The sequence below is a fragment of the Microchirus variegatus genome (genome assembly GCF_963457635.1).
Source record: "Microchirus variegatus genome assembly, chromosome: 20".
Lineage (NCBI taxonomy): Eukaryota > Metazoa > Chordata > Actinopteri > Pleuronectiformes > Soleidae > Microchirus > Microchirus variegatus.
In genome coordinates, this window is record NC_139821.1 from 18,312,824 (window position 1) to 18,334,284 (window position 21,461).

The 21,461-nt window shown below is 38.0% G+C and overlaps 1 protein-coding gene across 1 annotated transcript; it reads left to right on the top strand.

The window, feature by feature from the left end:
- Window positions 1-6,095: 6,095 nt before the first annotated feature.
- On the top strand, window positions 6,096-21,196 carry LOC310941804 (chloride anion exchanger-like; the record flags this gene model as incomplete). The annotated part of the gene is made up of 19 exons (XM_083907052.1): window positions 6,096-6,223; window positions 6,299-6,438; window positions 8,858-8,968; window positions 9,778-9,929; window positions 10,018-10,182; window positions 12,352-12,504; window positions 13,643-13,725; window positions 13,819-13,966; window positions 14,190-14,303; window positions 14,439-14,516; window positions 15,317-15,412; window positions 15,494-15,600; window positions 15,946-16,015; window positions 17,833-17,925; window positions 18,006-18,101; window positions 18,197-18,418; window positions 19,649-19,703; window positions 19,785-19,924; window positions 21,185-21,196. 19 exons carry the CDS (start codon window positions 6,096-6,098, stop codon window positions 21,194-21,196), a joined length of 2,163 nt encoding a protein of 720 aa, XP_083763178.1.
- Window positions 21,197-21,461: the final 265 nt, after the last annotated feature.

Below are 21,461 nucleotides of genomic sequence, written 5' to 3' on the forward strand. Positions count from 1 at the left end.
TGTAGAGGAGGCAGAGGGTAAAAATACAGAAAAAAACCTATGTACTTTATATCAGTTAATGAAGGACATGCATCATGTAGAGCAGGGGTTCTCAAAGTTTTGATACTTGAGGGCCAATATAGGAACCCAACATTGGACTGAAGGCCACCAAAGGAAAAAAAACAGAAAGAAATCCCATTTGTAATCATTTTAATGACCAGATTGCAGTTCTACAGTTTAGCGTTAAGTAATATAAGCGTTAATATAAAGTAATTTAAGCGTTAATATAATAACGCTTTATAGCGCTTTTTATAATTTACTGGTTAATTACCCAGTATTTTGGCCATTGTTCTTACCTTCTAATTACAGGTTAATACCAAGTAACACATTTCTGTTACCATATATTTACTGGGTAAATAGCTAGTAATTGGGGGCTGTAGCTACCTGCTTATTACCAGCTTATAACCCAATAATACACTAAAATTCACCATATAGAAACCAGGTAAATACCCAGAATTTGTGTTTACATTTATTGGTCTGTATCCAGTAATGTCCAATAAACATTTAACAAGCTTAGTAGCGCCTAGATTAAAACTATCAACTGTAATTCATTGCAGGCCGCCAGAAATGTTTCTGCGGGCCGCCATTGGCCCGCGGGCCACACATTGAGAACCAATGATGTAGAGGCTCTGGCAGTGTTTTAGTAAATATTCAGAATTCCTCAAGGGGGCCAAGATACACTCCACACTGGAGCTTTAATATACTTAACTTGGAAATACTAAGCTCCCTTACTGTGTGCATAATTAATGTACTAAATGTGTTCTATTTTAGCTTACTAATATTCAGCTAAGTATATTCAGAGATCTGGAGTATGGAGTATTTTTTTTTTTTATTATTAACTTCATATTTTTCAAAATGTGTTTTTTCTCTGCTTTAATACATGTAACAAAAAATATGTCCCATTCAAAGACAAACGTTCTGTTTGTAATGTAAAAGATGCACCTGCTGTAAATCCTAAAGCTCCATAAGTGTTTTTCCTTTTCCTAAAATGTTCAATGTTCAACTGCTTCTTCTCACAGTCGACTTCACATCCAGAAACCAGGTTCTAACGTCTGGATGAGATGATGACGACTGCTGGAAGAAAACAACCAAAGACATCTTTGTTCATCTGACAATCAAACAAAGATTGACCAGTATATATTATACACTGTAATGTAAAGAAACACATGTGATGCTGTTGCTGTTTTTCATACTGTACATAGTGAATTTATAGAAATGTTAGGTGTGTTTTCATAATAATGAATTACCTGAATTATCCTTTTTTTGACAAAATGTTTTAAAAGTTATGTTTTCATGTACATATACATTACTGTATTTACTGTATCAGCACCTTATACCGTATATACAATAACACCAACGGCCTTGTATACTGTTGTGCAGTGGATCTCAAACTTTTTATTCCAAGTACCACCTGCAAAATATTGAGCTAAACATTAAATATTATAGTGTAAATCGGCAGAGTGAAGTCATGTACAGACTTTTCACAGCTCTCTCATCATCCTCACATACTTCAGACACTGGTATAGCCAAAATATTTTAAGATAAGGTAATTATTATTAATTTATTTGATTTGTCATTTGTTTAATTTTCTATGCTCTCAGGTCAAAAATCCTCAGTGCCACTCTGATCACATACCCTGGTATATATATATATATATACTGGTATATACAGTAGAACAGTATTTCTGATATTCCTCCAAGTACCACCAGAGGAAGCTTGTGTACCACCATAGTTAGAGAACCGTGGATGTAGTGGTTTAATGAGATATTGGATATATATGTATACAGTACACAGGTGTTATCTCTTATTGAATGAATATGCTTTTTTTGTTGTTCTATATTTTTTTTTTTACTAGTTGTGAATGTATATATTAAGTATTGTGTTTTGTTGTGTTTCTATAATGTGATCTAGAAGAAGGCCTCAGGGCCAAAACGTCAGGAAAAAAATAAAAGACAATTGTATCTGGAGCTAGACTGTGTGACGCACGTTCTCCTTTTATTTATCGATGGATGATACTACCATGATATTTCCAAGTACAACAAGTGTTTCCAAGTACTAAAAGTTGCATTAAATACACACGCATTAAATACAATATGAACAGCATTACCTTGAAACTAAAGAGTGTGAATGTTTGATATGTGTATGTATAGATATAATATGGTAATTTGCAATTTAGAGTCTATAGTAATTGTTTTCATAAAAACTCATTCAATACCTGAATATTACTTTTTGGGATGTTATACTTCTACTATAATATTACCAATTAGCACCTCAAAAATGTTCATTCATCATCGATTGTTTAAAAGATTCGAAGTGTAACCAAACCCCCTCTTCTGAGGCTAATTCCGCCCTATGCCTGAAAATGTCAAGAAGCGGGCTGAGAGCGGAGGTAGGGAGAGTGGGGAGCAGTGTAGGGCGCCGTTCAATCGCTCACACTCCGTATCAAGCGGTGAAGCAGTGAGCGCTCCAGCATTTATAAAAGGCGAGGGATCTGGAAAAACAATCCTTGCACTTATTAGACAAAAAGGTGGCGAAAACTTAGACCAGTGAATCAAGCGTGGACAGTGCTGTGTTTCCATTATGGTACGGTTCGGTTTGGTACAGTATGGTATGGTGTGGAATGGTTGGGTCAAGCTTGCGTTTTGTAGCGTGACATCACAGCGAATGACAACATCGAATAAGTTGGGTTTTTTTCTGGTCAGTTTGTGGCTGTTTGGCTTAATAAGACCTCAAGCTTAGTATGACGCCAAGAAAGCGATTGGCAAAATGTAAATGCAGTAGTTGGTGTTTGGCCAGAGAGAGGCAGTAGATACACAGACATTTATGTATAATTTCAATACTTCAAGAACTTTTATTATCTGTATTATATATAATTTTTTGAGACATCAGATTTTTTGCAACTGAATTTTTTGAGACATCAAACTTTTTGCAAATGAATTTTTTGAGACATCAAACTTTTTGCAACTGAATTTTTTGAGACGTTGAATAAAAATCAATGGCAAATGGAAATTTGATGATTTTTAAAATTCAAAGTCTAATTTCGATGCAAAAAAATTCAGTGTTAGAAATTCGAATTCAAACTCAGATGTCACAGATTTACTTCCATACCCTAACCTTGTGCAGATCAGTGAGGTTATTTAGGGCTGTGCCAGCAATTTCACTGCACACCCTGACAATTCCCCACAGTTTGTCCCTGTTCTTACATGTTATGTTAAAAGACCAAACCAGCAGATTTAATTAAAAGTTAGTAAAGACTCGATAAAGCAAGAATAAAACATTCTCAAGTAGACTTTACATTAAAACCACAGAGCTTCCTATAAAAATACATTTTTACACACTGTTGAGCCTTTTTAGAAAGTGAATCCACGTGGGCTTCAAAAGTCAGTCTGTCATTAACTACGGTTCCCAGGTATTTATACTGGTTCACAACTTCAACATCTTTACCTAAAATGACTACAGGTAAGGTGACTGTACTGTCTTTACATACTTTACGCTAAACTGTTTTACACCTGGATCAGCAAATAACATTTCCAGATAACCATATATGCTGAAAAAAGATGGTTTAGGTGTTTCAAGGCTCATTGTGTCTTTATTGTCCGAGGAGCAATTTGGTTTAACAGCAACAGATAAAACAACAGAAAAAAATAAAATAAAAATACAGTAACAAATAGCAGTTATCACTTCACTCATTCACCAGGCTAATAGCAGCCAGGACAAATGACATTTGCTGCACATTATATCTATGCACTAAAGGAAGTAACGTAAACTTACACTGTAAAGGATGACTCGCATCAACCAGGGTGGATCTTTTTTTTCTCTAAAGACCTGAACTTATAAGGTCATGGATATTGTGAGGCAAACGTTAGGGGCGTCACCCATCAAACTTTGAACTCTTGAACTGTTGTAAAGCCTCAAGTTCAGTTTGACTGACGTCATGTTGAAGTTTTGCAACCAGAAATGAACAAACGTCACCTGCAACCAGGCACTCAATCACACATTATGTGCCATGCTTTTTGCAAAATCTATTTCATTGTATTATTATTTAAAGGTGCCATATGTAAGAATGTGACTCTACAGACTCTACTGACTGCAATGATTGGTAGACAGCAGTAGGTGGCGCCACATGCCAAAACATGATTTGCAGTCTGCAAAATATTTTTTTTTAATGCAAATATTTTGTCTGTACTGTTGTTGTTGGTGAGTTCAGTTTGTTATATGAACATTATTCCTAAGTCTCTGTGAAATATTTGGAGGATTTTATGATTTATTACATAATGCACCTTTAAATTTGAACATTAAAAGGGAAGGTCAACAAGACGATATGATCTGTATGGCTTGGAGAGACATACAGGAGGTGGAGCTGGAGGTGGCAGAGCTGAAGATGTTGAGATTTTCATTAGGAGTGACTAGGATGGTCAGGATTAGCAATTAGCATATTTGAGTGACAGCTCAGAATATGTTGGGTTTATTTCCTTATAACTGTGGCAGGGTGCAGTCGTCCGATTCACCAAGCAACTCCAAACAAGCGTGAATACCAACATATTGAAGGGGATTTTGACACATTTTGGGGGGCACTAATGGAGATAAAGTAAGAGAGTCAAGGTTGAGAGGGTTTGGTTACATGCAGAGGAGGTATAGTGATTATATTGGACATAGGATATTGAAGATGGAGCTGCCAGGTAGGAGGAAAAGCAGAAGACCAAAGAGAAGGTTCATAGATGATGTGAAGGAACATGAAATGTTCTTGAATTAGACAAGTTAAAGGGATGGTTTGACAAAAATAAATTGTCCAAAACTAAATTCAGTCTTCTGCAATTCTAAAATAAATTCTAATGTAAAGTTAAATATAGGGGGAGAGGACCTCGAAAGAGTGCATGTAATCAAATTTATAGATTTATTTATAGATAAAAGAGAATGGAGAAGTTAAGTTATTCTTCTTACTACTCCTTTTCAGAAATGTTAAACTGTATTTTGTATGTTTATTTTTTGACGAAAAAAAGAGTTATTCTTATTATGTTATTATTCTTTTGTTTTTGTTTGTTTTTTTAATTTTCATTACTTCTTTTCGTTGTTGTCGTTGTTATTCTTCACATGTTCGAAATAAACTGAACTAAACTAAACTAAAAAGGAGGACATGAGGACAGTGGGTGTAACAGAAGAGGACAAGATGAAGACAAATGATCCACTGTGGTGAGCCCTAGAAGGAGAGAAGGGAGACATCAACATCAACTATTAAAGAAGACATGGAATTATATCGTAAACAAAAAAGAGTTTGACATTTTCCATATTTAGTTTGGAGTAGCCGTCTTTTACTTTAATGACACTTCTGTCATTCCCTCGATCAGATTCATGAGGTCGTCAATGGATTATTTGAGGAATTCCTCGCCTTCTTCATATGTTTGAGACCATCAGTTATGTTGACCATCCAACATCATATCTTATATGGTATGGTTGGATTCCCGGCTCCGCTAATCTACATGTGTCCTTGGGAAGACACTTGTCTTGTGCCCAGTGTTTATCCTAATCTCTGAAGCCCTGTTATCACTTTCTTCATATGGTCTTTATCCTCTCTGGAATAATCTTATCTCTCTATATGGATTTGACCTATATACATTCAATAATTGATCTGGTCTGAAAAAAGCAATATGTCCCTTTTTATGTAGTTTGGTTAATTAACACAGATAACTAAAATATTTCACTGACAGCTGATTTAAAGATTTAATTTTAAACTCAGTTTCCTGCTGTTTTTTCCTTCCCTATTATCTGGCCATTTCGTCTCTCTATATATTCGTTTCTGTAACATGTCACTTAGGCCTCTCTCTAGTGCAACAAGGTAAAACAATGCAATTGAATGAAGCCACTCCCACCAAAATAAAATGAAAATCTTTCTGACACCCAGGATGAATCACAGTGTCGTGTTAATGATTAAACACAGTAAAGACAAAAGTGTCATAGTGATGAAATTGATCTCAGATGAAAGATTAGATAGACGCAGAATCACTGTATAGCAGAAGGAGCAGCAGGCAAAAGTGCTCAGACACCTGTGGAATGTGAAGATGGCAACTTTGAGGAAACAATACGTGGTGAGAAGAGAGGTGTACTCTGAGGACAGCTTTGAAGAGGATCACAATAGAATCAGCAGGGTGCACAAAACCACCCTGGATCATGTCAAAGAGTACCTGACGTAAGTTTGGCCCTGATTATGCAGAGAAGACAGAGTTTGTTCTTCACGTAATTTCTTCCCTGTCTTTGTGTGCAGCTGGGATTCTAAACGTGCCAAAAACGCCGTGCTCTCTCTTCTGCCCATCATTGGCTGGATGAGGGTCTACAGATTCAGAGAGTGGCTGTTGGGGGATGTGGTGTCTGGGATCAGCACTGGACTGGTGGCTATCATGCAAGGTGAGAAAGACGTTAAATATTGATGATTGTTGATGAACTTTTTCTCTTCAAATCTGCGTTAATGGCTTCATTTTCCGACTGATATTCATAATCTAAAATGTTTGCTCAGTGAACAAAAAAGTGAGCCTTTTAGTCTCTGAGTTCTGTAAATCGAGCAGAAGGTTTTTCCAGTATTCCACAAAGAGGCGGTTCTTTCTTCTTCAGCGTGGGTCACTCTTTACTGCATACTTACTACACTACCTGCTCCCACATTTGTATTGTTCACACCAGGGTGTGTCCTCTGTAGAGCTGCTGTTTTATATAGGGATTGATTTTGAAATTGGCGTAAATTATATAAAGTCTAGCATTCTTATGTAGCCTGGTTTATGTCAAGATCTGCAAATATTTCAGAAGAGAAGTCTTGTTGAAATAAATGAATAGATTCAGTGCTTTATTTTGAAACAAGTTGTGTTTTTGTCATATAAGAAACAATTGCTGTATAGTTTGCTGTGAACTACAACAAACTAAAGAGACACACCTGAGATGCACATTTCAAAAACCCCAGAACGAGTGTGAACGTCCATCCATGTGTCCTCAGATCCATTCACAAAATCCACATTTTTGATTTGGGGCGTACACGTGGCCTCAGTGGACACAACAGACACAGTATCTGTAGCCGGGTGGATGACGCTTGAGCCTGAAGAAAATGATCAAATATTACTTATGAAAATGACTGAGTTATGTTGTACTGACTTATTTTTCTAAAAACATGTGGTCTTTTTAAAATATTTACTTGAATCTCGATTTATTAACTAATTTGTTGAACTAGTCCCAAAAATTGTCATATGTTGTGACAAAAAAACGTATTGTATTTAAAATGAAAATGGGGTCTAACTTTCTTCAGTAATTCACTTTATCATCACCACCGTTAGATCTTGCATTTCCTTGTTCAGATCTATTCAATTTAGCATTATGTTTCTTAGTCATCGTGCAAAGTTTTTAGATTCATTGTTTTAGATTAATTCTGACAAACGCTGTCATAAATCTAAAAAAATGCACTTTCTGCTACTTTTTTCCATGTGTTCCGAAATTTTAGGATTTTCACAATTTTGAATGTCCCACCAAATTATATAGTATCACGCAACAGGATGAACCACACCCCATTATTATCCATCCATTATTTACCGCTTTATCCTCCACCGGAGGGTCGCGGGGGTGCTGTGCCTATCTCGGCTGACATTGGGCAATAGGCGGGGTACACCCTGGACAGTTCAGTAGTTACTAGTTAGTGAAAAAAGGAGTATTGTATGAATGCATGAAGTGTGAGAAGTGGCAAAACGAATGAATGATGACAACTCAACATTTTATAAATTACATTTGATCGTAATAACATTTTAGAAATTCATAAAGAACATTTGATTGTAATAACAGATTGGACCGCGCATATGATCTGGTACGTTTTTTTTTTTTTCATGTGATGATAGAAAACAAAAGTGTTTAAAAGGAGAAAACATACATTAAACGTAGCTATTAGTTGTAAAATACAACAGTAAATTGTTCGCTATAATACATTACACTAAACGTACTGAAGTGGGAGTGCAAAAAAGATTTGATTCATAGATATAAACGATAAGCGACAGCTGGACTTGAATTCTCGTCCTTCTGTGATGTCCTCTGCACTTCTTTGTTTATGGAGGACAAACAATTTAAATAAATAGTGTCACACCGTATGATATCCATTTCTGTGACAACATCTTTCTTGACCAGAGCTGACTCAAATATTATGCCAGGGCATTGAAAACAAGAGACTAACTCGTAGACATCTGTATTATCTGTACTGCATGTATCTTGAATTTAAAGGAATGTCCATTTCATTCAAATCACTGTGATTTGATCTGTGAGTTCATACATATATTGCTTTGTAAGTAGGACTGTGTATCACTACTGCTTTTCTGAATTGACTCGCTTTCCGATTCACAAGGTCCAGATTTGATTACATTTCAATGGGCTTCCCATGTGGGCAAACCTAACTACGCTCTTAGAAATAAGGGTTCAAAAAGGTTCCTTCTACAAGGGCTGAGGTTCTATCAGGAACCATTTGCTTCTGAAAAACCCTTTCTTCGGGAAAGGGTTTCAAGGGTTCTTGGTAACACTAATGGTTCCAGTAAGAACCATTTTGGTCCCAGAGAACCCTTTAAAACACCTTTCCTGGATAAAAGGTTCTTGGTGGAACCCTTTTAAAGGGTTCCAGGCAGAACCTGGTTCTACCTGGTACAAATAAGGACAAGAATCTGGTAAGAAGCCAAAAGATGAAATTGTTGCCACAGATAGATTTTGGTGGGTCTAAGTGACTGATTTAAATGTTTTTGGAAGATGTTGCAGTAGCTACAAATAACTAAAATAACTCTGTGAAGCTTCATTTTGTGTTTGTCTCACTCAGGACTGGCGTTCTCTCTGTTGGCCTCGCTGCCTGCAAGCTATGGACTCTACACAGCCTTCTTCCCTGTTCTCACATACTTTTTCCTTGGTACCTCAAGACACATATCTATAGGTATGTCATACAGTGCAAAAACAAGATGATAGGAGCAGTTTTTTTACATTTGCTCAATAACATCCAATTCCAAGTTGAATCTGTTTGCCAATACAACATTATGATTATGCGTCTGCACGGCATTGCTCCAATAATCCTGCAATTCAAATAAACGTCAAGTTAAAAGGATCTAAAACATTTATGAGTCCTGCTTTTCCTGGTTATTCTCTACGCCACTTCTCTTTTTATTTGACAATTTCATGGGCTTGGCATCAATATTTGTCACGTATAGTGTCACATCAAGATTACACCCTCGTGCCACGTTAGAGAAGGTGTAAATAGATTCCTGGGTTTGCATTTTTATCTGGATCCTTAAATGTTAATGGTTTCTTCTTTGAGTCATGGTCTGTCCCTCCACACTCCACAAGGTTTCATGGAAATAGTGTCAGTGGGAGTAGCAGGAATTGAAGGAGATTACATCATGCCATATTTAATAAAGTTCTGCAAATTTACTGCAAATGTAAGACATGTGTGACAGTCAGCTGTAGCTATAACATAAATGGTTAGTAGCACACCTGAGACATCCATACAATTCAATCAGGGGAAACTAGTGACTGGAAAATGAATTAATGCAGAATAAACAGAGTAATATCCTGGTCTTTACAGAGTATTTTGGTACTTGGACATGATGGCACAAACACATCTATAAAGTCAGACTGAACAGACATGACATCAGTGTGGGGTGGGGAAGCCAGATCTGATCTCAGTCGTACCAGGTCTGAATAGAGCCATAGTGTCTCCCCAACCATCCACACACTTCCTCCCTGCAGGTTCCTTCCCAGTCCTGAGCCTAATGGTGGGCACTGTGGTGGACCGTCTTGTCCCATACAACAGCACCTCAGTCAATATGACAGACTCTGATCTGGACGCGCAGAGAGTCCTGGTGGCCTCCTCTGTCACCTTCCTCATGGGGGTTTTCCAGGTAGACTTGACCTCTATTTCTGTAGATTGAAGATTCTGCAAGTGCTTTTTTAACCAATCATTTCTCCCCATGTTTCTGTTTGGTGCAGCTTGCCATGGGTGTTCTGCAGGTGGGCTTTATTGTTGTGTACCTGTCAGACACTCTCGTGTCCGGCTTTACCACAGCAGCAGCCGTACACATCGTGGTGTCCCAGCTCAAGTTTGTGTTGGGGTTAGTTGTTCCAGGCATCAGTGGTCCGCTCTCCATCATATATGTAAGTACAACATGTGACAGCACCATCACTACCAGTAATAGTTGTAATGATTTGAAAACAGTTGGGGTAGACCACTCTTTGTTCTGATAATTCATGGAAAGAAGACAGACTATAGTTTCAAATATGCAAACAGATCTTGATAATGTCTAAATGTACAATTAAACAGTACAGATGTCAGTGAGTGGAAAAGAATCATCATAAAATCAAAACACTTAGCTGACAACTCTTCTTCTCAACTTCTTAAATGTCCAGTATGCAGTACTTTTCACAGATGACTCGATGATGACAGTTTTTGTATTTAAAAGTCCAATGTACAATAATTGATGTACAATAAAAATGAGTGAGAGCTAATATCAGTTAATTAAGCGTCCAGGAAGAAAAAACTGTTTGATGGAGCCCAACTTTTAAGTTGAGGAGTAGCTCTCAATCATGGAAATGCCAGATCAGTATCAACGCTAGTCGATTATCTCTCCTTGTCTGAAGACCTTTTTAGAGAGTCAAAGAGAAAGCTTTGCAGCCAGATGCTTTTAAGTACTCTATGCCATCTCACTTTCACCACCAGCATGTGGACTGCTTTTCAATTGGAAAACTCCTCATTGCAAAATAAAAAATGTGTACAGAACACCATGAACGTGTGGCTATGATGGGAGAATAAGATGGGTGAACCAACCAAATCTGCCAGACACAGACATGTCTGGCATCAGTGGTGGAGGAAGTGCTGAATCTCAGTACTTAAGTAAAAGTACAAATAAGCAGAGAAATCTTTACTTTAGTAAAAGTAGAAGTACCAAAATGACAACCCTACTTAAGTAAAAGTAAAAAGTACCTGATTTTAAATGTACTTTGAGTATAAAAAGTAATATTACTTGCATAATGATTAATTCTCTTAATGTCTATATTCTTATAACAAAAAAAACAGGCTGTGGCATTTTAATCAAGTTTTAGGCTAATGTAATGTGCTTACCATCTATGGCCCAGTTTTCATTCTGACTTACAATTCTGGTCATCTGTCAGGGTAAAAGACCCAAACAAATCATTATAGGTCCAATATGCAACATTCTGCCAAACAAGATTTCAGGAAATAAATATGAATGATGTAAATGTATAGTAGAGTTATAATGTCTTGAGCAGAGTATGACACCTCAGTTAAATGCAGAATGTTGCATATTGGATGGGGCTTTTGTTTCTTTAGAGTAAAAGACAAGAAGGAAACCAATGTTTCAAAATAACAAACTGGAACTGTTTTTGGAACTTGTTAATTATCACCCACAATCTCATTTGATGAGGAGAAACTGGCAACAAATCCTTGTGATTGCAATCACAACCATCTAGTAAACTGCTGGTTAATAAGTTTGGTTGAACTTTCAAACACAACCCATCCAGACAATATCTGGAGAATATTTAGACTTGTTTATGAGGGGCTGTGTAGGCCATAATACCTTTTTTTACCTCTCACATACACAATTTTACCTCTCACATACACAATGTTACCTCACACATTCACAATTTTACCTCTCACATACACAATTTTACCTCTCACATACACAATGTTACCTCACACATTCACAATTTTACCTCTCACATACACAATTTTACCTCTCACATACACAATTTTACCTCTCACATACACAATTTTACCTCTCACATACACAATGTTACCTCACACATTCACAATTTTACCTCTCACATACACAATTTTACCTCTCACATACACAATTTTACCTCACACATTCACAATTTTACCTCTCACATACAATTGTTTTAGCTCTCACATGTAATGTGGAAAAACATTTTCATGTGTGAGGTAAAAACATTTACACGTGAGAGCTAAAACAATTGTATGTGAGAGGTAAAATTGTGAATGTGTGAGGTAAAATTGTGTATGTGAGAGGTAAAATTGTGTATGTGAGAGGTAAAAAAAAAGGAATTATGGCCTACACGGCCCCTCAGACTTGTTGGTAGGTTTTATGATTTGATTGTAAAAGAATCAAGACTAAAATGTTCTTCCCAGGTATTTTAATTTCAGTGCAAAGTGCATGTCATATTAAAGTACAGAACCATTTTCAGTTTAATAGCATTTTTTATGATGTCCTTTTCTATGAAAATTGACCACATGAAGATGAAGCATTTCATTGTTTATATGTCTCATGTAATACATTTTTGTTACAGACCCTGGAAAAAATCTTCGTCCAGATCACCTCTGTAAACATCTGCGACCTGGTCATGTCAATAGTGATTATGGTGATTGTGTTCATAGTGAAGGAGCTGAACGACAGATACAAAGCCAAACTGCCCGTCCCTGTCCCCATAGAAGTCATCATGGTGAGGAAATCCTGACAGGAGACTCTAGAATACTATAGCAGACATTTTAGTTTCCACATGTCCACTGTTCCTTGCCATACACTGTTAAAAAGTAAATTGTGTAACATTTATGAGGCTTTATTAGCAGAAATTGAAAATTCTACTCATCAGTATGTATGTAGGTGTATATTTATACTTTAGAATTGAATCATTTTGGTTTTATAGACTTAAAAAAGTCTTGCCAATATGTTTTTACTTCTGGAGGAGGAAGTCTATGATGTCTCATCGACCGAAGCTTTTGTCCCCCAAATACCTACTAACATTGCAACATGGAATGTTAGAACCCTTTATCGAGCTGGTAGAATCAAGTAGCTGCAGAAATGAAGAGATTGAACATAGAAATAGTTGGGTTAAGCAAAACGAGATGGCTAGGAAACGGTAAGACTACCCTGCAGAGTGGAGAAACCTTCATTATTTACTCTGGCCTCCCACCGAATGTAAGAGGAGTAGGATTCATTATGTCAAAGACAAGTGCACGGAGTCTGAAGGAGTGGGAACCTAACTCAGAGAGGATCATCATGGCATGGTTCACATCCTGCTGTCAAGACACCACAATTATACAAGCATATGACAAGGCCGCTGAGGCGGAAGAGGACATGAAGACCATCTATAGAATCACAAAAACTCTGAGTGGTAAAAGGAGACAGATAAACAAGTCAGTACAGGATAATTTGAGGTAAAGGGCAAGGGGTCAGCTATGATGTCATTGCAGTCTTGGGTATGTAGCCAATCATCCATTTTTAGGGTTTTTTGACAGAATTGTCATGGCTGACGTATTCAGCCATATCCTTTCAACTCAGGGCCGCAAGCAATTGCCTGCAATTGCCTCCGGTAGCAACACTGGTGCCTTTACGACTTCCTCTTGTGTTTCCTTGGTTAATATCCCCAAGGATTAGATTACATTAGATTAGATTATAACATAAGCAATATGAAATACACAAAATGCAAACGCAAAAATATTCCATCCATCCATTTTCTACCGCTTTATCCTCCACATGACGGTGTCAAACTCAGCTGGGCCACATAGAGACAAACAACCATCCAAGTGTCCAATTTACCTAATCCACATAAGACTCAAGTGTATTTTCTTTTTACACAGACTGTCATAGCGTGTGGCATGTCGTATGGCTTAAACTTTAAGGAGAAGTATGATGTTGATGTTGTTGGCAAAATGGTTCGTGGGTAAGTTTCCAACATAGAAAATACTCACTCCTGTTACAGCAGATAGCACCAGGTTTCATTTACAATTAAACACTGTTTTTATTCTTCTTTCAGGTATGAATCTCCAATTGCCCCCAGTATGACAGTCTTTCAGGAGAGTGCTGTGGAAGCCTTTCCTATCGCCATAGTGGGGTTTGCTGTTGCCTTCTCTGTGGCCAAAGTCTACTCGGTCAAACATGATTACTCTATTGATGCCAATCAGGTGAATGACACTTAAAAACACAGTCTCTGTTGGAGGAAGTGTTAATTAGTTACTATACTATGAGATTTAATAAGTAAGTCTCATCATATTTCATCATGAAGCTATATGCAGTTGTTTTAAATAAAGGTTGGGTGCATGCTTTCATGTGTGCAGGGCAAACTAAATAAGTCCAAGCAACAGTTTCAGGATTGAATGGCATAAAACTTCACTTTTTCTTCCCCAGGAGCTCATAGCTTTTGGGGTTAGCAACATATTTGGTGCAAGCTTCAGGTCTTTTGCAGCCAGCACAGCACTTTCCAGAACAGCCGTCCAGGAAAGTTCAGGAGGCAAAACACAGGTGAGAAAAAAAACAAATGAACACCTCCTGCTTCCTTGTTGTGGACATTTACAGGGTCATATCCCCATAAAGATTTATTATAATAGTCACTTCACACTTTCTTTCATGTCACATGTTTTGTTTTTACAAATGTAGGTTGCAGGATTGGTCTCAGCCCTGATTGTTATGATTGTTACTGTTGCTCTTGGGTTCCTGTTGGAGCCGCTTCCCAAGGTGAGGTTTTTTTCTGCAATAAATTGTCAAACAACTCGGGTTTGGGTTTGTTTTATGAATGTATGGAAAGGCTACTCTCTGAATTGCTTATGTTATATTTCCATGTACAGATATACAGTATTTTTCATTGTTATTCTGCCCAGTGTCTATGTATTTATTGTACTTTTTCTCTGACATGTAAATAAAATTAAATGGGTCTTTAATGATTTGGTACCTAAGAAATCTCAAATGGCACAGATGGTGCCAAGCTGTGCCAAAAGTGAGAACGCCCAGACATCTCTTTAATAAAACCTCTGTAATTTCACTCTGCTTCATTTCAGTAGCATCAGACTTTGCACAGCTCATGTCCACATGTTGTTACATGACCTCCGTGTGTTTTTAAGCTCCTACTGCATATTTTAAAGGTGATATTTGCTTTAAAATGCAATATTTTTTTAGGCGAGAGAAAAAAATCCTTCAGTTATGCTGTGTTCCATGTACATTTACTCTGACACAGTGGCATCTACAGTGAAACTTACACCTCTGGCGGAATCTCACAAGTGTTATCTTCATTTTGATACCAAGATAATCCACATAGAGCTTGTAACTGCAGAGATTTACTCTATTTAGTTTGGGCATGTCATTTTCGAGCAGGGACTCCAAAAAGAGGGTCAGGGAAGAAGTGGTTAAAGAGTGTTGGTCACTGTTATGTCAGCACAATACTGTATATAACATAAGTCTTGTTTGTTTTTCGATATATTAAAGCAGAAATGTCTCATGTTATAGCTCTAATGCACATTCAACACTGTGATTGACTGCAGTCTGTCCTGGGTGCCCTGGTAATCGTGAATCTGAAGGGGATGCTGATGCAGTTCAGGGAAATACCGTACCTGTGGAGGAGAGACAAACCAGAATGTGTAGGTAAACAGTTGATGTGTTAGAAGTTAATTGTGTGTATGTTTTTAGAATTCAGCAGTCAGTGTTTGTTTTCTCCACAGGTCGTGTGGATTGGAACATGCGTGGCTGCCATCTTGCTGGGCCTGGACCTTGGTCTGGCAGTGGGCTTGGGGGTGGAGCTGCTTACTGTTGTCTTCAGGACTCAGTTGTAAGGACACATTTAATGCAACTAAACACTAATATTTTAGTACATGTTCCATAAAGAATGTACAGTTTTCTATACTTTCTACTTGCTGATGGCATTTTTAACCGTAAACCTAATTCCAACCACTACAGCATGTGTTATTGACCTAAAGAGATAGATATTCGCATGAAGGACATTATAAACAGATTTAGGTCCCAACAACATAAGTAGTAATCTAGGGAGTGATATTGTCCGTGACTCTACTACTCATGTATCTGTCAGCCTGTGTTAATATGAGTTACAAATCATGAGACAGTTATTGTATGTTGTGTCTACTGTGTATGCGTTATCCTCGTTGTGTCTCTGTAGTCCACGTTGTTGTGTCTTGGCTAACATCCCTGGGACTGACCTCTACAGGGATCGCAAAGACTACCTGCATGTAAGTATATTCAAGGATTCAAGGGTTTTTATTTGTCACATGGTCAGATTTTCATTTAAAGCTGCAATGCACAACTTTTGGTGAATTTTTCTTTTTAAATTTCATTGTTATGCCTCTGTTTGGTGTTCATGATCAGAAGCGATGTGACCTACTTTATATGCTTACGTCATTCGCACTAGCGCAATGTCGCTGCTGCCCTCATCTGGTGTGAAATAACTAAGCTTGTATGTAGCCGGGTGACACGTGATCAATATACTGAGAAACACAGATAACGTCGTGTGGAGCAGATAGCCTAGATCAACATTGTGTGAACTCATTTGTTTAACAGTCACTCTTAAGCCCATACATTTAGCCTGGTTAATACAAGACTGCATCTCACTATCTTTTAACCCTTTAAGGTACTACTCAACCATTTTGTCGACCACACTTTAAGTCACTATATCTCATTGAAAAATGCATGAAGCTGAACTCACTAACAATTAATGTGACTTGTTCTGAATGTTGTAGTTTATGAATTATGCAAACCAGGTTTATTATGTCTCAACTGTTTGGTAGAGGCCTGTATCTGAAATATTGTAGGGTCTAATTAAAAAAATAAAATAAATACATATTGATTTTCGTTATTGTTATCATAAGTAAATAAAATAAAATAATGTACCTGTGTACCTTAAAGGAGTATAAGTCTGGAAAGGGTGTAGTCACCTCTCACTTGCAAGACGTGTAACCAACTGAGATCGAAAGGCTTCTATATGCAATTGGAGAGATCTACAACCAATCAGACCAATGACGTATGCAGTCAATAAACATGCTTGTTGTAATCTAATGAGCTTCATAGAGCAAGGGTGAATTCCAATTGCTTTACCCTCAATCTCAAAAATGTGCGCTCCCTCTAGTGCAAGTGTTGTCCCGATTCTAAGAAAAATTAAGTTGAGGGCCAAGTTTAAGGGCTGTATCGCCCTCAATATTGAGATTTTCCGAGACCACCCTTGGGAGCAAGGGCTACCCAGAATGCATTGCATGTTTTGACAAAAAGATGGCGTCGAAAGAGTACGCTACAAATGAAGTATTTTCTTTGTTAATAGAGATATAAAAATGATGAAAACCACTGTATTATCTTAGTTTAGGCCCATATTATGGATTACTGACGTCATTGTTGCGTAACATTTATTTTTATTTTACGATCTTTTGTCAAAAGCCAGCCGGTGCACACACACGATCGTTTGCTATCGTTAACCCTTCAATAAGCCGTGGTGTGTGGTAACTGTCAGCTGAATATGTCTGTGGTTGTGGTATTTGTATGAGTATCATCTTATAACTAACTGACAACCTAATAACTTGACTGACAAATGGATCGTAATAAATAATCGTGACGTAAATGTGTTCTGCTTCTTCTTCTTTTTTGGAGTTGACAGACTGGACGCAGCTTTCGTGTTATTCTGCCCCCTACAGTCTGAAGACGTATCTGCATTTAAGGGGTCTCCCATTTCAAAGTGACAAAATAACCCTCAACACTTGGTTTTGAGGGCCAGTTAAGATTAAGGGTTAAGATTGAGGGTTAAGATAGGATTTGGAATTGGCCCCAAGTCACTTAAAATGGAAGCAACAGCCTTGTTGGATAATTGGCGGGGTTCACCCAGGCTTCCATAATTTGATCAGTCAACATCTTTTTTATTCCCAGACAGCTTAATGTATTTATTAACATGAAGTTATTATTATAACTAACTTGAGAGGGTGTGTTTCAGAAACAAATTATCTCAGGCTTCAATATCATTATTGTCCACTGAATTCTTTTTTAATCTCGATGCATTTCCTTTCAGATTCATGAACCAAATGGAGTTAAAGTCTTCAGGATACCCTCTCCCATCTTCTTTGCCAACATTGAGTTCTTCAGGGACAAGCTTGTTGAGGCCGTATGTATGGATGACGCTTCTACCTCACATTGGGTTAGTGTTTCTTCAGCAGGGTAACATAATTGTACTGGTTGTCACAGGTTGGATTTAACCCCTTGAGAGTTTTTAGGAAGAGGAATAAGGCGGAGAAGAAAATCAGGAAACTGTTGCTGGACGAGAGAGAAAATGTTACAGAGGTGAGTCATAAGAGTCAAGAATGCAGTAGGAAAGGAGATGAAACATGTTCCTTCACAAAGCTGTAAGCCTATACTCAAATAGGTTTGTCTAACAGGGAGGTGTGGGCCACTTGTTTTGCCAAACATCTACGGAGTCCTGCATGAACACGGAGAAGTCTGAAAAGTCTGACGTCCTCGACGGCCTTCCTTTCCGGATAGACTGGAACGCTGAGCTTCCCGTCAACATCAGTGTTCCCAGAGTGGACATCCACAGCCTGATCCTGGACTTCTCTGCTGTCTCATTCCTGGACATCTCTGCTATGAAGGGGCTCAAAATGGTAAAGAAAAACCTCTCAGTGGCTTCCAGTGTAAATCTGTACGTACATATGTATAGTATGTATGAGACGGGACTGTATCTATGTTCTCCGGGTCCTATGTTCCCCGCTTTGTATGTGACCAGGGAACATAGGACCCTTTCTCTAAAAAAGGGTCCTATGTTCCCTGCTGTTCACCCAAAGTGTCCTATGTTCCCCGCTTTGTATGAGACCAGGGAACATAGGACCCTTTCTCTAAAAAAGGGTTCTATGTTCCCCGCTGTTCACCCAAAAGACCCGGGGAACATAGGACCCTACCCCTTACCCTAACCCGAACCCCAACCCTTACCCTAACCCTACCCTAACCCTTTACCCTGGAGCTGCACACTCAGGCTTCCACAAAGTGGGGAACATAGGACCCTTTTTTTAAAAAAAGGTCCGATGCTCCCCGATCGGGGAACATAGGACCCGGGGAACATAGGTACGATCCCGTAATGAGACCTGCAAAAATGTCTTGCAGTGAGGATAAATTTGGCAACTCCCATCATAGTGATGAGTAATATCAGTAGTACTGCCGAAAAATCAGCAGCAGCAGCAGCAAATAAAACAATACAGTTATTTGGCCTATGGAGAAATGTGTTCCTACTCATATACAGCACATTTAAAACAACCTCAGCTGTACACGCCCAACAAATACATGGCAGAAACAGGTAGAACAAATCAAAAGGAAATTAGAAAATAGAGAGGTTAGGGTTTTACCTTTGCCAAGAGTCTAAACTTATCTGTTTGTCCGGGAATAAAGGAATTAAAAGACATTAAAACATGGATAAAGATGAGGATACAAACCACAACAAAACAGATCAAATAAAACAAAAAAATAAAATGAAATGGAATTAACATTAACAACGTAAACAGTATCAAAGGCCAATAAACACAGGTGGGTATTAAGAGGAGATTTAAAAACACAGGGAAGAGGCCTCTGTAATGCTGTAATTACTAAAATACGCTCAAAAGGCTTTTTCTGAGGCTGCAAACACTAAACAGTTCTTGTTTTGAAGTGATTATTAATTTGTACAAACGTAATTACGTGTAATATATTCAGTTTCACCAACATACCCGGGACCTTTAAACAGTACAAAGCAATATAAAGTTGTACCCACAGTACTTTAATAGATGAATTGCAGTGGTTGTATTGGTACTGTGACACAAATACAATTCAATGTTGTGTTTATTATTTTCTGATCATCTCCACAGGCAATCAAAGAGTTCCAACACATTCAAGTGGATGTTTACATTGTCTCATGTGATGGTGAGTTTCATTAGCACAAGATAAATACCCATAATTCACCTCTCAGGCAGCTGACTGAACTCAGGTGACTTGTGTTGACAGTGTACATCCTGGAGAAACTGCACGCCTGCATGTTCTTCGACGACGAGATTGTGACGTCCATGTTCTTCCCGACCCTTCATGATGCCATGCTGCACGTGCTCGGAAAAAACAAGGAGGATCACAGTAACAGTAACAGAACGGTAAGAAAGAACGTATTGTCCTCTGTAACAATAACCAGGCACAGACTATGAAGCAAAGTTTTAAATCATTAATGTCAATCATAACGATGTAAATCAGTGGTTCTCAAAGACAGGGTCAGGACCCACAGAAGGGTCCCCAAAAAAACTTTTGGCAAGATTTATGTACATATGTTTTAAATAACGTGACTAAGGGTGAATTCCAATTCCTTGCTTAACCCTCAATCTCAAAAATGTGCGCTCCCTCTAGGCTGTATCGCCCTCAATATTAAGATTTTCAGAGACCACCCTTGGGAGCAAGGGCTACCCAGAATGCATTGCGTGTTTTCACATAAGAAAGATGGCGTCGAAAGCAGCGAAGCGAGTGCGATACAAATGAAGTATTTTCTTTGTTAATAGAGATATAAAAATGATGAAAACTGCTGACGTCATTGTTGCGTAACATTTACTTTTATTTTACAATCTTTTGTCAATAGCCGGCCGGTGTGGTTTACTTTTCAATAAGTCGTGGTGTGTGGTAACTGTCAGCTGAATATGTCTGTGGTTATGGTATTTGTATGAGTATCATCTTATAACTAACTGACAACCTAAAAACTTGACTGACAAACGGATCGTAATAAATAATCCTGGCGTAAATGTGTTCTTCTTCTTCTTTTTTGGAGTTGACAGACTGGACGCAGCTTTCACGTTATTCCGCCCCCTACAGTCTGAAGACATATCTGCATTTAAGGGGTGTCCCATTTCTAAGTGACAAAATAACCTCAACACTTGGTTTTGAGGTCCAGTTAAGATTAAGGGTTGAGCTTGAGGGTTAAGATTAAGTTAAGTTTTAATTCATTTACAAAACATGTCTTGGAAATGATTCATGTGTTACAGACATGGTTTTAAATGTGTCTATATTATGCACATATTTTCTCTAATCATGATTTATGTTGTGATTTTGGTCGTGAAAGTTTGCCATCTTAAAAAAAAAACCTTGGGAAATACTGACATAAATGAAGTGGTTTGAGACACAATTACACAGGGCGATGCTTATTGTCTCACAACTAAGTCTGTGACGCGACTGGACGCTTTGACCAATCACAGGGCAGTTCAGAGCAAGTGGATACTTGCTTGAGGCTGTTCTGCTACAATAGCTTATACTCCCCTCTTGATTTACCAAGTCAGTAAACATTTTCTTAATGGTTAATGGTCTCACTTTCTAGTTTCAGCTGTTGTTTAACAGAACATGGTGTCAATTTTGTGAATTATATTCCCATTTAGAGGAAAATGTGAGCGGACACTCGTGAGATTGACAGCTGATATGGCTTCAAAATGGGAGTTCAGATTCCTGTGGGTGACGTCATGACTGGTTGCCACCTGGTCAATATCAGCAGGAATCTCAGAGATCGAGTTTGTATCAGGTCATCTGTCGCATAAAAAATGCTGCACTTCTTCTGCTTGAGAGGAGTGGTGTGTTCCATTGACATCGGGACCCTATCTCAGGCTAGCCATTGTTAAAAGTCAATAACAATACAATAAGGTTGTACAATACATGGTA